We start from the raw sequence: 13,743 nt of genomic DNA, 5'->3' as shown, positions 1-13,743 counted from the left end.
GTACCCCAGACTAATGGAATAGAAGGATCTAGAGTTGTGCCAGAGTGTGACCGGGAACTAACATATAACTAGCTAACATATAATGTACCCCAGACTAATGGAATAGAAGGATCTAGAGTTGTGCCAGAGTGTGACCGGGAACTAACATATAACTAGCTAACATATAATGTACCCCAGACTAATGGAATAGAAGGATCTAGAGTTGTGTCAGAGTGTGACCGGGAACTAACATATAACTAGCTAACATACAATGTACCCCAGACTAATGGAATAGAAGGATCTAGAGTTGTGCCAGAGTGTGACCGGGAACTAACATATAACTAGCTAACATACAATGTACCCCAGACTAATGGAATAGAAGGATCTAGAGTTGTGCCAGAGTGTGACCGGGAACTAACATATAACTAGCTAACATATAATGTACCCCAGACTAATGGAATAGACGGATCTAGAGTTGTGCCAGAGTGTGACCGGGAACTAACATATAACTAGCTAACATATAATGTACCCCAGACTAATGGAATAGAAGGATCTAGAGTTGTGCCAGAGTGTGACCGGGAACTGCTGTGGGAAAGTCTCCGTGAGAAACAGGCCGCTCAACTGGACAGGCTGAAGAAGAGTGAACCCAAATACGAGTAAGTAGAAATTATTATTGTATTAATTTACTTGTAGTATTTTTACTGAGTGTTTTTTAAGATGAAAATCTACCCCGATTTCTTGCGGCTTCCTAGACGTGACTGACTAAGGATTATTTAAGTTTGGGAGGTGAGGCTAATTACTTGACACTGATTCTGGGTTTTGACTTTTGATTGGTTAATGCTATTTAGCTACTAGTTGCTATACCAACTCGTTCTTATTTTTAATAATATGTATAAATACCGTTCATTACTAAATTTGTAAATTAATTATATTTGAGTATAATATTCCATCTTGTGACTGCAATATTCCATCTTGTAACTGTAATATTACATCTTGTAACTGTAATATGTGATCTTGTTACTGTAATATGTGATCTTGTTACTGTAATATGTGATCCTGTTACTGTAATATTCCATCTTGTAACTGTAATATGTGATCTTGTAACTGTAATATGTGATTTTGTAACTGTAATAATGTGATTTTGTTACCAGTGGTGACTCTAATGACGGGTTCACAACACGTGCTACCTGGGGAGGCAGCAGCATCAGGAGTGTGGAGACAGCTGACCTGATGGCAGCAGAAAGGGACGATATTGAGGGAGGACAGTATCCTGACAAGACTATTGATAGTGAGGAGGAAAAGGAAGGTGAGAATGTTGGGAGATGTTTTGCAACCTTTATACTCTTCAGCTACTCATTTTCAGTTACCAGACAACTCTGTTTTTTAAATTTATCCCTTCTGTAATACTCCTGTAACCATAGTATCTGTACAGGTGACACTACCTAGTAACCATGGTAACTGTACAAGTGACACAACCTAGTAACCATGGTAACTGTACAGGTGACGCTACCTAGTAACCATAGTATCTGTACAGGTGACACTACCTAGTAACCATGGTAACAGTACAAGTGACACAACCTAGTAACCATGGTAACTGTACAGGTGACGCTACCTAGTAACCATAGTATCTGTACAGGTGACACTACCTAGTAACCATGGTAACTGTACAAGTGACACTACCTAGTAACCATGGTAACTGTTTAAGTGACACAACCTAGTAACCATGGTAACTGTTTAAGTGACACTACCTAGTAACCATGGTAACTGTACAGGTGACACTACCTAGTAACCATGGTAACTGTACAGGTGACACTACCAGCTAGTAACCATGGTTACTGTACAGGTGACGCTACCAGCTAGTAACCATGGTAACTGTTTAAGTGACACTACCTAGTAACCATGGTAACTGTACAGGTGACACTACCAGCTAGTAACCATGGTAACAGTACAAGTGACACAACCTAGTAACCATGGTAACTGTACAGGTGACACCACCTAGTAACCATGGTAACTGTACAGGTAACACTACCAGCTAGTAACCATGGTGACTGTACAGGTGACACTACCAGCTAGTAACCATGGTAACTGTACAAGTGACACTACCTAGTAACCATGGTAACTGTACAGGTGACACTACCAGCTAGTAACCATGGTAACTGTACAGGCGACACTACCAGCTAGTAACCATGGTAACTGTACAGGCGACACTACCAGCTAGTAACCATGGTAACTGTACAGGTGACACTACCAGCTAGTAACCATGGTAACTGTACAGGTGACACTACCTAGTAACCATGGTAACTGTACAGGTGACACGAAGGAGGCACGTGATGCGAGACTGCTGTACGAGATAGAGACAAACTACTGGATAGAGCACTGCAAACAGCTCAGTAAGCAGCTTGCAGAGAGGACCCATACTATTCATGTGTTACTCGGAGATAAACCAGCTAGGTAGGTTACAGGGGGGGACCCATACTATTCATGTGTTACTTGGAGATAAACCAGCTAGGTAGGTTACAGGGGGGGGACCCATACTATTCATGTGTAACTCGGAGATAAACCAGCTAGGTAGGTTACAGGGGGGCCATACTATTCATGTGTTACTCGGAGATAAACCAGCTAGGTAGGTTACAGGGGGGGGGGACCCATACTATTCATGTGTTACTCGGAGATAAACCAGCTAGGTAGGTTACAGGGGGGGGACCCATACTATTCATGTGTTACTCGGAGATAAAACAGCTAGGTAGGTTACAGGGGGGGGGGACCCATACTATTCATGTGTAACTCGGAGATAAACCAGCTAGGTAGGTTACAGGGGGGCCATACTATTCATGTGTTACTCGGAGATAAACCAGCTAGGTAGATTGCAGGGGGGGGGGGGGGCAGATTAGAATCCTACCAGATTTCTGCTGATCACGATACAGCCACCCCATGTCTAGATAGCCACACTTTTTAACTCTGTTCTCTCCCCAGACGCAGCCAAGCAACAGAGGACCATGTTGATGGTAAACCAGAGCTATATGCGAGGATAGAACAACTGACAGTTGAAAACGACGCTCTTCACTCAGAACTAAACGAAGTGTACGGTATGGACGCCTTCCAGGACGGGGTACCAGGCAAACGTAGAGCTGGTAACCATGGCGACAGAGCTGGTAACCATGGCGACAGTGAGTTTAGCACTCCTAACGAGAAGAGTAGGGCGTACCACGAGCGTTCTTACGCCGATAAAACCTATTCTAACTACTCCGGATACTCCGGATACTCTACACCCTACTCCCCTAATCCGCACAGAAACTTCCGGAAACCGGTCACTCCGTCAGCGTTCCCGCAGTACCCCATGGGACCATGGCACAGTCATTACAATCCTTATATGCCTCCTCCTCCTCCTCCTCCTCCACATCCGTCTTACTATTATCCTTACCATCATCCCAGGGAATTTACTCCACAGTAAGTTTATTAGCTAGTACAGGGGATAAAGTTTAAAAGAAGAACCCTTGTTTTTCAGTAAATCTTTGATTTTTTAAGATCTTCAAATAGCCTTGAATTCCCACAATTTCTTAAAAGTACCGGACCATGTAAAACATAAATTCCAATTCCTCAGTTCAGAGTACAGCGCCAGCCCGGGAGCAGGAGGCCACTTTGGAGGCATGTACCCTCCATCCCAACCTGACCAGTACCACTACCCTGACCCCTCCCATCACACTGGTCCTCACGGGTAAGATAAAATATTTGGTGTTTTGTTGAGTTTTGTTAAGTTTTATTGAGTTTTGTTGAGTTTTGTTGACAAAGTTGACAAAATAACGTTGACAAAGTTCAACTTATTTTACCAAGGAATTACATCATTATAAATCTTATATCATCATGGTTACCTGATACTTTCCTTGTAGGAGCAGGTGGCCATTTTTCCCTTCCTTTTACGAACCATCGTTTTACGAAACGTAAGACATTTGCAATTGCATGTGCAATGAAATAAACAGTATATAATATGAAAAATACTAAGTCATAAACTGGATCATTGCAGGGTCAGATCTTTTTTCTGCATGGTACGTAAAGTCTCACTGGATAAAATCAAATATGTTATAATTCTGTTAAATCCATGTTCTAATTATGCTAATTATGCATGATTCCAAATAAACATATTGATAGTTCGAATTTGCATAGTGGACATTTTCTCTAAATTCTGATTGTTACTTCTTCTCGTTTCCGTCAATGTCCTATGTTTCTGGCTTATGTTGACTAACTTTTAAATATTTCAACTGTACTTACTAACTTAGTAGATTACGTACTAAAAAAGCTAATTGTGTGAATGGATAAGAAATTATTTAAATATATGATAGAGTTCATGTAATATCTGGATCGGAACATGATTTATAAGTCGCATAGTTGTAATGTTTCTTGGGCAATATTTGTAAATTTTATTGATCCCGTTTGTTGCGACAAGGAAAAGGCTCTTGGATTTGGATTTGATAGCGACCAGCTAAACCAGTCACTACGTCAACATACGAATATAAAAAATATAACAATGGGGCGGGGGGGGGTATATCCCCGGCCCTAAATCGGGAAAAAACCTACATTTTAATATACTTTAATATACATGAATTTACATCCAGTTTGGTCAAAAAATGGCTGAGTTATGAGCTTCAAACCATATGCCCAAAATTGCATTTTGATACACTTTAATATGGTCAGCCCCCCCCCCCCCCCCCCCCAACAATCTAAAAATGCTAAATCTAAAAATAATAACTAAAAAATAATCAAAATCTTAAATGATATTCAATTTATAATTTATAATTTACAATCCTGTTTTTTCCCAGGCCGCCAACAGACCCAAACTCCCCTTTTGTAACGAGAGCAGAGGAAAAGAAAAGTGAGAAGCAGAAAAATGGAGAGGTGATTAATTAACTGCTCTCTTTTTAAATTGGTCTAATTTTTGAGCTTTTTATAAACCTATAGTGTTTAATAGGATTAGTCGCACGTTTATTTTGCTATTGGCATAGTCGTTATTTTAAATAATTTTCATGGTTCTTTCTTTCCCATACCTATTTAGTTCGATATAGTATATAAAACCTGTTTAGTGATACTGTCTAGTAACCATGGTAACTGTAGATACATTTTACAAAATTAATTCATCCTGCTTGTTTCATTGTGTGCCCTTAAATTAATTAAATTAATTAAATTCATTTTGTTTTGGCTGCTTATCATTTTTCCAATGAAAATGAACTTATAATAAAATTGCCTAAGTACCAATTTACCAAAACGGCCCATAAAAATAAGAAAATCTGCCTGTACTTGAATCGTGGTAGATGTGTTTGATTTAAATTATAATTATTATTATTTTAATTTAATTTAAATTATTATTATTATTATTTTGCTTAATGTCCCCTTACAACCAGCAGAACAAGAACAGTAAGAACGTGTCGTTCTCCTTGTCTCAGATAAAAACATCTGGAGACACAATCAGCACTCAATACCCAACACCCAGGAAACACGAGGCATACAAGAAATTAGCAGGTTTGTAGGTTAATTAGGGGTTAATTAATTTGTATATAATCTATTGGGTTAATTAGTTAATTGATTAGGAAGATTACTGAATACTATTTAACACGTTCCACAATCTTACAACGTCACAATGTTCAGAGTCAAGTAATACCACACCAAAGGAGGATGACGTCATCAGAGTAGATGATGACGTCATTAGCGTGTCCTCGACAGACTCCTCGGTTTCACTGCAGATAGTAGATGAGGTGGAGGGGGACCCCGAGGAGAAGGGGACAGGAAGATCTGCTTTTGAGGGACTTCAGAACACTGTTTATAGCGAGGTAATAACAAAACCTTTTTCTTTATTTATTTTTAATTATTTTTATAATATTATGTTTATTTTTGCGAGGAAACGGTTTTGGGGATTTACGATCAAAATATAAACATTATTTTTTGTTCTACGTGCCATTTCAAGAGCTTCAGAGCTGAATCAAATCCACTTTTAATCGTGATTTTTATTTTTAATACTTCCAGGTTATACAATACTTTTATTTTTAATACTTCCAGGTTGCCAGTCTCATATCTGCCAACGAGACTAGACCTCACTACTTAATAGAACTGGTCAGAGAACTCTCAGGTTAGTTGTTAATTAGTTGTTAATTGGTTTTTAATTAGTGGTTAATTAGTTGTTAATTAGTTATTAATCAGTTGTTAATTCGTTTATGCATAATTAATAATAAATATAATTGGAACATGAAATTGCCCGGGTTGAGACACCTCCTTGTTTCTATCAACTTGCCCGTAATGTACTCACCAATAAAGTAATGTACTCACTAATAAAGGACGATAGGTTGAGCAAATTATTAATTATTAAGTATTCTTATTGTATTATTCTAATTTTCCTATATTTTTATGACCTAAATATGCAAAAAATATGAGTGATTTTTAATTTCATCTCAGAAATTAGAGCCATTTAAAATCCAAACATTATTTTCAACTCACCCTCTTCTACACACTGTGTATTACAGGCTAGCTATACATCACATCTCCGCAAGCAATCACACTGTGTATTACAGGTCTTGAGAACCCAAACCATGTTTACTAGGTAGTGTCACTTGTACAGTTACCATGGTTACTGTGTATTACAGGTCTTGAGAACCCAAACCATGTTTACTAAGTAGTGTCACTTGTAAAGTTACCATGGTTACTAGGTAGTGTCACTTGTAAAGTTACCATGGTTACTAGGTAGTGTCACTTGTACAGATAGTATGGTTACTAGGTAGTTACATGTTACATGGCGAGATCTCCATCCAAAAGGATTAGTCTGCGTCGACTGCGTCATTACTTTGTATTATACAACTTCGGCGGGTAACATTTCTCCATCCCTTTCGGTCTGCAGCTAATCTTCTCATACAATCAATCGTGAGTCCATTACGATCCAATCTCTGCTCAGCATCCTTCAAACCTCCCCTGATTTATTTATTATTGATATTGTTTGAATACATCATTTAAGCTCTTCCTAGGCCTGCCTCTTGATCTCTTCCCATGCTTGGGTTTCCATTCAAGTAAATAGTTGGGCAACCGATCTTCAGGCATTCTACTGACATGTCCAAACCAACGCAGCCGTTTTGTTGTTATTATGTCAGCAAGGGCAGTTATTGATGCCCTTCTTAAAACATCCTCATTACTTACTCGATGGAACCACCTCACTCTCAGGATTCTTCTTAAGCAGTACTGATGGAAAGACTCCAATCTTCTTGTCTGCACTTGAGTCGTGTTCCATATCTCACATCCATAGGTCAGAATGGTAAGAACAGCTGCGATGTAGATTCGCACTTTGTTGTTAATGCTTATGTTCTTATTCTTCCAAATGTTGTTGAGTTGGTTAAAAGCTCCGGTTGCTTTTCCAATCCTGACCCTTATTTCTTTATCAATCTTGCCATCTGATGTAATTTTGGCACCCAAATAAGTGAATTGAGTGACCTGCTTTGCAGAGTTTCCATCGACAGTTATATCTATGGTCCTATTCTCTGGGAGTGGGTGCTGCGATGTATCTTTCCCAATGACCATGATCTCTGTTTTCTTTGCGTTCATCTTTAAACCCCCAAGTCCACAGTATTTCGCAATATTGTCCGTAGTTTCTTGCAGTCCTTCAACAGTGTCATCCATTCCTGCGATGTCATCAGCATAGTCAAGATCAATGACACATTTTTCCGGTTGTCTGGAACTTTGTCTGTACTGAAGTGTAAAACCACGGGATATATTCTTAAACTTCTCTGCAAGTTCTAATCCCCAGTTAAGTACAAGATTGAAAATAGGGGGCCCTTGCACATCACCTTGTCCAGTCCCCGAATCGACATCAAACCATCTTGTCAATTCTCCATTGACACGAACTGCACTTTCAGTTGCTCTAAAGAACGCTTTGAAAACATTGATATATTTTGTCGGAAGACCATAATGTTCAAAAGCTTTCCAAATAAAGTCACGATTGATTGAATCAAAAGCAGCTTTAAAATCAATAAAGTTTATGTACAAAGGGACGTTGAATTCTATACAATTGTGTATTATACAATGAAGTGAGTACAGCTGATCTATACAAGAACGGTTTCTCCTGAAACCACACTGATTCTCTCTGAGTAATTTTTCAAGCCCATTACTCAGTCTTTTTAACAACACAATTTGGAATAACTTTGATATAGTTGAGCGTAAAGTTATACCTCTGTTATTGTTGCAATATGTGAGGTCCCCTTTCTTTGGGATGATGGTGATTATTCCTTTTCTCCAATCATTAGGAATATCCTCACTTTTCCACACAGTTTCAAAAAGATCCTTTAACCAAGGCAGAAGTCCAGGAGAACCGTACTTTAACTGCTCATTTGAAATTTCATCAATTCCAGCACTCTTGTAGTTCTTCAACTTCTTGATAGCTTCCTCAATTTCAAACAAGGACGGTGGTTCATCATCATTACTAAGGTATTCAAAAGAAAGTAACTTTTCATCCTGATCCAATATAGAGAAATCCACCGCATTTGCTGCTGGCGTCAAGAGTTCTTCAAAATATTCGGCCCAGCGATGTGATTGAGCTTCGGGATCTGATATAAGCGTCCCATTCTTATCCCGCACTGCCGCAGATCTGTTTACTCTCTTGTTTGTTAGGGATTTTATTTTCTGCCAAACATCTCTTTGTTGACCCTGCTTGGCAGCATCTTCTAATTCCTCAGCTATTCTAACAGCCCAAGCATTATCATCTCTTTTACAGTTCTGCCTAACAAGACCGTTAATCCGCGAGTACTTAGCACGGTTCTCAGCAGTACTGGGTTTCTTTTTAATCTCCCCTCGTTCTTTTAGGAGATTCTTAGTATCCCTTGAGAGATGTTCTGTTCTCTTTTTCCGGCCCCTTTCACCCAGAACTTCAAATGAAACATCAGTTATTATATCTCTTAAATTTTGCCACTGTTCTTCTAAAGGAGAGTTTCCATGCTCCTGATCGTTGTTATAGTACTCTTCAGCTATTCTGTTACTATATTCCTGGCTCTTAGATCTATCACGCAGGTGCTCTAAAGCAGGCTGTCTTACACGCTTCTTTCTTTTCTGAGGACACTTAAGTTTAATAGATACATATCCTCTAACCAGATAGTGAGTAGTATTTATATCTGCTCCTCTCATGCTCCTGACATCAAGCAAAGAATGGCTCCATCTCGTCGAAATACACATATGGTCAATTTGAGTGACGGTGTTACCATTTGGGGATCTCCATGTTGTCTTGTGGATATCCTTGTGTTCAAAGAGTGTGCCTCCAATCGTCAGCTGGTGCATAGTACAGAAATCTAGCATCCGTTTTCCGTTATCATTTGATTCTGTGTGATGTGAGTGTTTTCCTATAACACCAGGGTGAGCATCAGTATCCCTTCCAACACGAGCATTAAAATCTCCTAAAACTATTTTTATATCATGAGCAGGTAGTCCCGATTGAACATCATTCAATTCCTTGTAGAATGAGTCTTTTAAACTGATTTCTGCATCCTCAGTTGGAGCATACACAACTGTAACACAAATGTTGATGTGTTTGCTATGTAAACGGGCAGTCATAACCCGTCCTGATACAGGGGTGTATGATATGAGAGTATTCTTCATCTTTTTGGAAAGAACAACACCAACTCCTTCTCTCCGTACTCCATCGCTCCTGCCAGAATAAACCAAAACAGCCCCATTGCTCAAAGTCTGAGTTCCTGATCCAGCCATATGTGTTTCAGTTACCCCAAGGAGCTCTAGTCCATAATCATCAACACCTTTTCCTAATTGATACATCTTACTGGAATTACTGACAAGAGAAGTAACATTCCATGTACTGATACAGAGAGGATTCTTTACAATATTTACAGGATTAGACATACTTGACTGTCTGTTTACAAATGACAAATCTGATGAAGGAATTCTGTATTTACAGTGTTTACGTCGGCTCTTACGGGAGTTGCAAACAGACATCAAGCTACTAGGGTCCTTTCGGCTTTGCCTAGTCGCCGTCATCACTCCACCTGCGCCTCCACGTATAATACTATTGAATGACACTGTAGACGTTTCTGTAGCGGTTTGATTTAAGGTGGATGGTTTGCCGGACCTTCGCACCCGATCCAGAGGCAGCACCGACATCAAGAAGTTAGCGCTCCGTCCAGACACCAGCAAGCTGGTGGTTAGGTTCGATACGTTAAATTAAAGCATGAAGAGCTTCTGAAGCCCATAGGGAATCAAAATTAAACCGTAAGTGATCATGTCAGAGACAAGATCACCAAGCAAATGCTCGATTACACAGGGCAACCAAGACTTGGACAAAATGGTGAACCGTGAGTGACACACAGATGACCCTGCCACAAGACAGCATCACCGAGCACCACCCAGCAATTGCATCCTCTCGCCACCACAGCAACCGACCCCCCAGTGATACAGCACTGATTACCACTCCCAGGTGATCTGTGCTAACAGACTCGGACCAGATGCAATGGGGAGCTAGGTAGTGTAAAGTTACCATGGTTACTGTGTATTACAGGTCTTGAGAACCCAAACCATGGTTACTAGGTAGTGTCACTTGTAAAGTTACCATGGTTACTAGGTAGTGTCACTTGTAAAGTTACCATGGTTACTAGGTAGTGTCACTTGTACAGTTACCATGGTTACTGTGTATTACAGGTCTTGAGAACCCAAACCATGGTTACTAGGTAGTGTCACTTGCACAGTTACCATGGTTACTAGGTAGTGTCACTTGTACAGTTACCATGGTTACTGTGTATTACAGGTCTTGAGAACCCAAACCATGGTTACTAGGTAGTGTCACTTGCACAGTTACCATGGTTACTGTGTATTACAGGTCTTGAGAACCCAAACCATGTTTACTAGGTAGTGTCACTTGTACAGTTACCATGGTTACTAGGTAGTGTCACTTGTAAAGTTACCATGGTTACTGTGTATTACAGGTCTTGAGAACCCAAACCATGGTTACTAGGTAGTGTCACTTGTAAAGTTACCATGGTTACTGTGTATTACAGGTCTTGAGAACCCAAACCATGTTTACTAGGTAGTGTCACTTGTACAGTTACCATGGTTACTGTGTATTACAGGTCTTGAGAACCCAAACCATGTTTACTAGGTAGTGTCCCTTGTACAGTTACCATGGTTACTGTGTATTACAGGTCTTGAGAACCCAAACCATGGTTACTAGGTAGTGTCCCTTGTACAGTTACCATGGTTACTGTGTATTACAGGTCTTGAGAACCCAAACCATGTTTACTAGGTAGTGTCACTTGTACAGTTACCATGGTTACTGTGTATTACAGGTCTTGAGAACCCAAACCATGGTTACTAGGTAGTGTCACTTGTACAGTTACCATGGTTACTGTGTATTACAGGTCTTGAGAACCCAAACCATGGTTACTAGGTAGTGTCACTTGTACAGTTACCATGGTTACTGTGTATTACAGGTCTTGAGAACCCAAACCATGGTTACTAGGTAGTGTCCCTTGTACAGTTACCATGGTTACTGTGTATTACAGGTCTTGAGAACCCAAACCATGTTTACTAGGTAGTGTCACTTGTAAAGTTACCATGGTTACTGTGTATTACAGGTCTTGAGAACCCAAACCATGGTTACTAGGTAGTGTCACTTGTAAAGTTACCATGGTTACTGTGTATTACAGGTCTTGAGAACCCAAACCATGGTTACTAGGTAGTGTCACTTGTACAGTTACCATGGTTACTGTGTATTACAGGTCTTGAGAACCCAAACCATGTTTATTAGGTAGTGTCCCTTGTACAGTTACCATGGTTACTGTGTATTACAGGTCTTGAGAACCCAAACCATGTTTATTAGGTAGTGTCACTTGTACAGTTACCATGGTTACTGTGTATTACAGGTCTTGAGAACCCAAACCATGGTTACTAGGTAGTGTCACTTGTAAAGTTACCATGGTTACTGTGTATTACAGGTCTTGAGAACGACTATCTGAGACAGCGACACTTGTACATGTTGCGTGACTTGCGGGGTAGTTTCCTCAACAACAGCCAGCAAGAAGGACAAAGTGACAAGAAGAACCCTGGCTCTGCTGCTGCGTGAGTTTTATTTAATTATGTGAACATTATTATAACAGTACGGGTATCGGCCTTACAAAATGACACGAAAAAGGAGATGGCTCTGAAATGCACAAAAATGAGTTTTGTTCATGTTTTATTATCCAGATAGGTAGTTCAACAGGTATATTTTTCTTCCCGGGGGTTGATTTGATTGAAAAACCGTAAATTTTGCGATAAAAATTGTCATCTTTGAAATCTTCCAAAAAAACATGCCTTACAAAATGACAATTTCGTCACGGTTTGTCATTTTTAACAGCAGCCTATAGAAATTTGATTTCACCTAGGACAGTTAGATAAATATAATAGATTGAAGATTAGAATAGCTTTTACAGGAAAAAGGATGATTAAAAAAAGTTGGGCAATTTCGCGTGAGATAGTGCCTTACAAAATGACAACCCAAAACGGCATCACTTCAAATCCGATTTGGGAAAAAGTTTCATTATTCTTTCACGTGTCTTACTGTTAGATATATATGTTGTTTATATTATACCAGTTCTGTTTTTACCAAAATATATTTAAAAAGGAACATTTTTTATACTTTGAAAAAATTTAAAAAATGTCATTTTGTGAGGCGTAAAAATCATTTTTTGTTTTCATACTTGAACACAGTATTTGGTTATATTTGATATTTTCTATGACTGGATAGATCACTTTTCAGTGTTTAGTTAACGTTTGACATGTTTTAGGAGTTGTAATTACTCTCTGCTTTCACAAAATAGAAGCTTTATTTCGTTGAGTTTTGAAATCAGAGTTTGAAATCAAAGAGTTTGAAATCAAAGAGTTTGAAATCAAAGTTTTGATATCAGAACTGCACTTTTTTAATGCTACTTGATTGTTAACTGTCAGATTATGATTATTTTTAACTCCTTCTTGTATTGACTGTCTCTGATCCATTTTAGATGATGAAAATAATTCAATCTGAAACATTGTCATTTTGTAAGGCTTTTCGGTGTCATTTTGTGAGGCATTTTGATCAAAATTGATGATCGAACAAACACATTTAGGCTCATCATGAGCTTACTGGGTTTAAGAATACCAATAATTAGGCAAGGGGCATCCAATATAAATATGCCATCTTTGTATCATAAAATAAAACTGTCATTTTGTGAGGCATAACACTGTCATTTTGTGAGGCTAGGTCATTTTTTTGTCATTTCCTCTACCAAAGTCACTAAATCAGTTTTTTTATTTGACCAGAGTAGTCTTTGATTGACATAAGTCATGGTAGTACCTGGTTTTCTGGGGTTAAATTCAAAACTTTGGTCTCCATTCTGGGTAACAGTTAGGCGGGGCAATGACTGAACAGCAAAAACGTCCATATTTATGTAAGAAATATAGATTCTATGTCATTATCATTCCTTGGGAAGTGTTAATTAATGCATTTTCTTTCATACAGTAAAAGGAATAGGGTTCAATGTATAGGGAACCTAAGCTACAGCATGGTCTATGTGGGCTGTCATTTTGTGAGGCCTGTCATTTTGTAAGGCCGATACCCGTAAGGATTAAAGTTTCACAAAAGAAAGTTTCAAGATTATATTATATCTGTTTACTATCCTGAAACAGGAAAGAAGCACTCTCTTAATTTCTGCGAATATAAGCTGTGTATCAGTACTAGAACTTTATCATCAAACAAAAATATGCTCATACTAAAGTGTCAAATATAAA

The 13,743-nt window shown here is 38.9% G+C and overlaps 2 protein-coding genes across 31 annotated transcripts in view; both read left to right on the top strand.

Annotated features, from left to right (window-relative positions):
- The window catches only part of LOC134822296 (cilia- and flagella-associated protein 44-like), a 120,081-nt gene that overhangs the window by 45,100 nt on the left and 61,238 nt on the right, over positions 1-13,743 (top strand). The gene's annotated exons all lie outside the window — the stretch shown is intronic.
- LOC134822298 (pericentriolar material 1 protein-like) overlaps positions 1-13,743 on the top strand; it is a 75,049-nt gene that overhangs the window by 49,551 nt on the left and 11,755 nt on the right. For 8 of the 22 annotated variants that reach the window (XM_063833252.1, XM_063833258.1, XM_063833257.1 and 5 more), the window contains 10 exons: positions 514-635; positions 1,131-1,285; positions 2,289-2,430; positions 2,953-3,426; positions 3,581-3,694; positions 4,794-4,869; positions 5,376-5,490; positions 5,617-5,798; positions 6,025-6,094; positions 11,934-12,057. In XM_063833252.1, the coding sequence (XP_063689322.1) occupies positions 514-635; positions 1,131-1,285; positions 2,289-2,430; positions 2,953-3,426; positions 3,581-3,694; positions 4,794-4,869; positions 5,376-5,490; positions 5,617-5,798; positions 6,025-6,094; positions 11,934-12,057 (1,574 nt within the window). Of the gene's footprint in view, positions 1-513; positions 636-1,130; positions 1,286-2,288; positions 2,431-2,952; positions 3,427-3,580; positions 3,695-3,866; positions 3,918-4,793; positions 4,870-5,372; positions 5,491-5,616; positions 5,799-6,024; positions 6,095-11,933; positions 12,058-13,743 lie in introns of all 22 variants that reach the window. The other 14 variants (XM_063833256.1, XM_063833254.1, XM_063833251.1 and 11 more) reach the window with 3 other exon arrangements.

This window comes from Bolinopsis microptera, chromosome 10, assembly GCF_026151205.1.
Source record: "Bolinopsis microptera isolate Bmic1 chromosome 10, MBARI_Bmic_1.0, whole genome shotgun sequence".
Taxonomy (NCBI): domain Eukaryota; kingdom Metazoa; phylum Ctenophora; class Tentaculata; order Lobata; family Bolinopsidae; genus Bolinopsis; species Bolinopsis microptera.
This window is presented reverse-complemented; position numbering and strand designations above follow the sequence as displayed.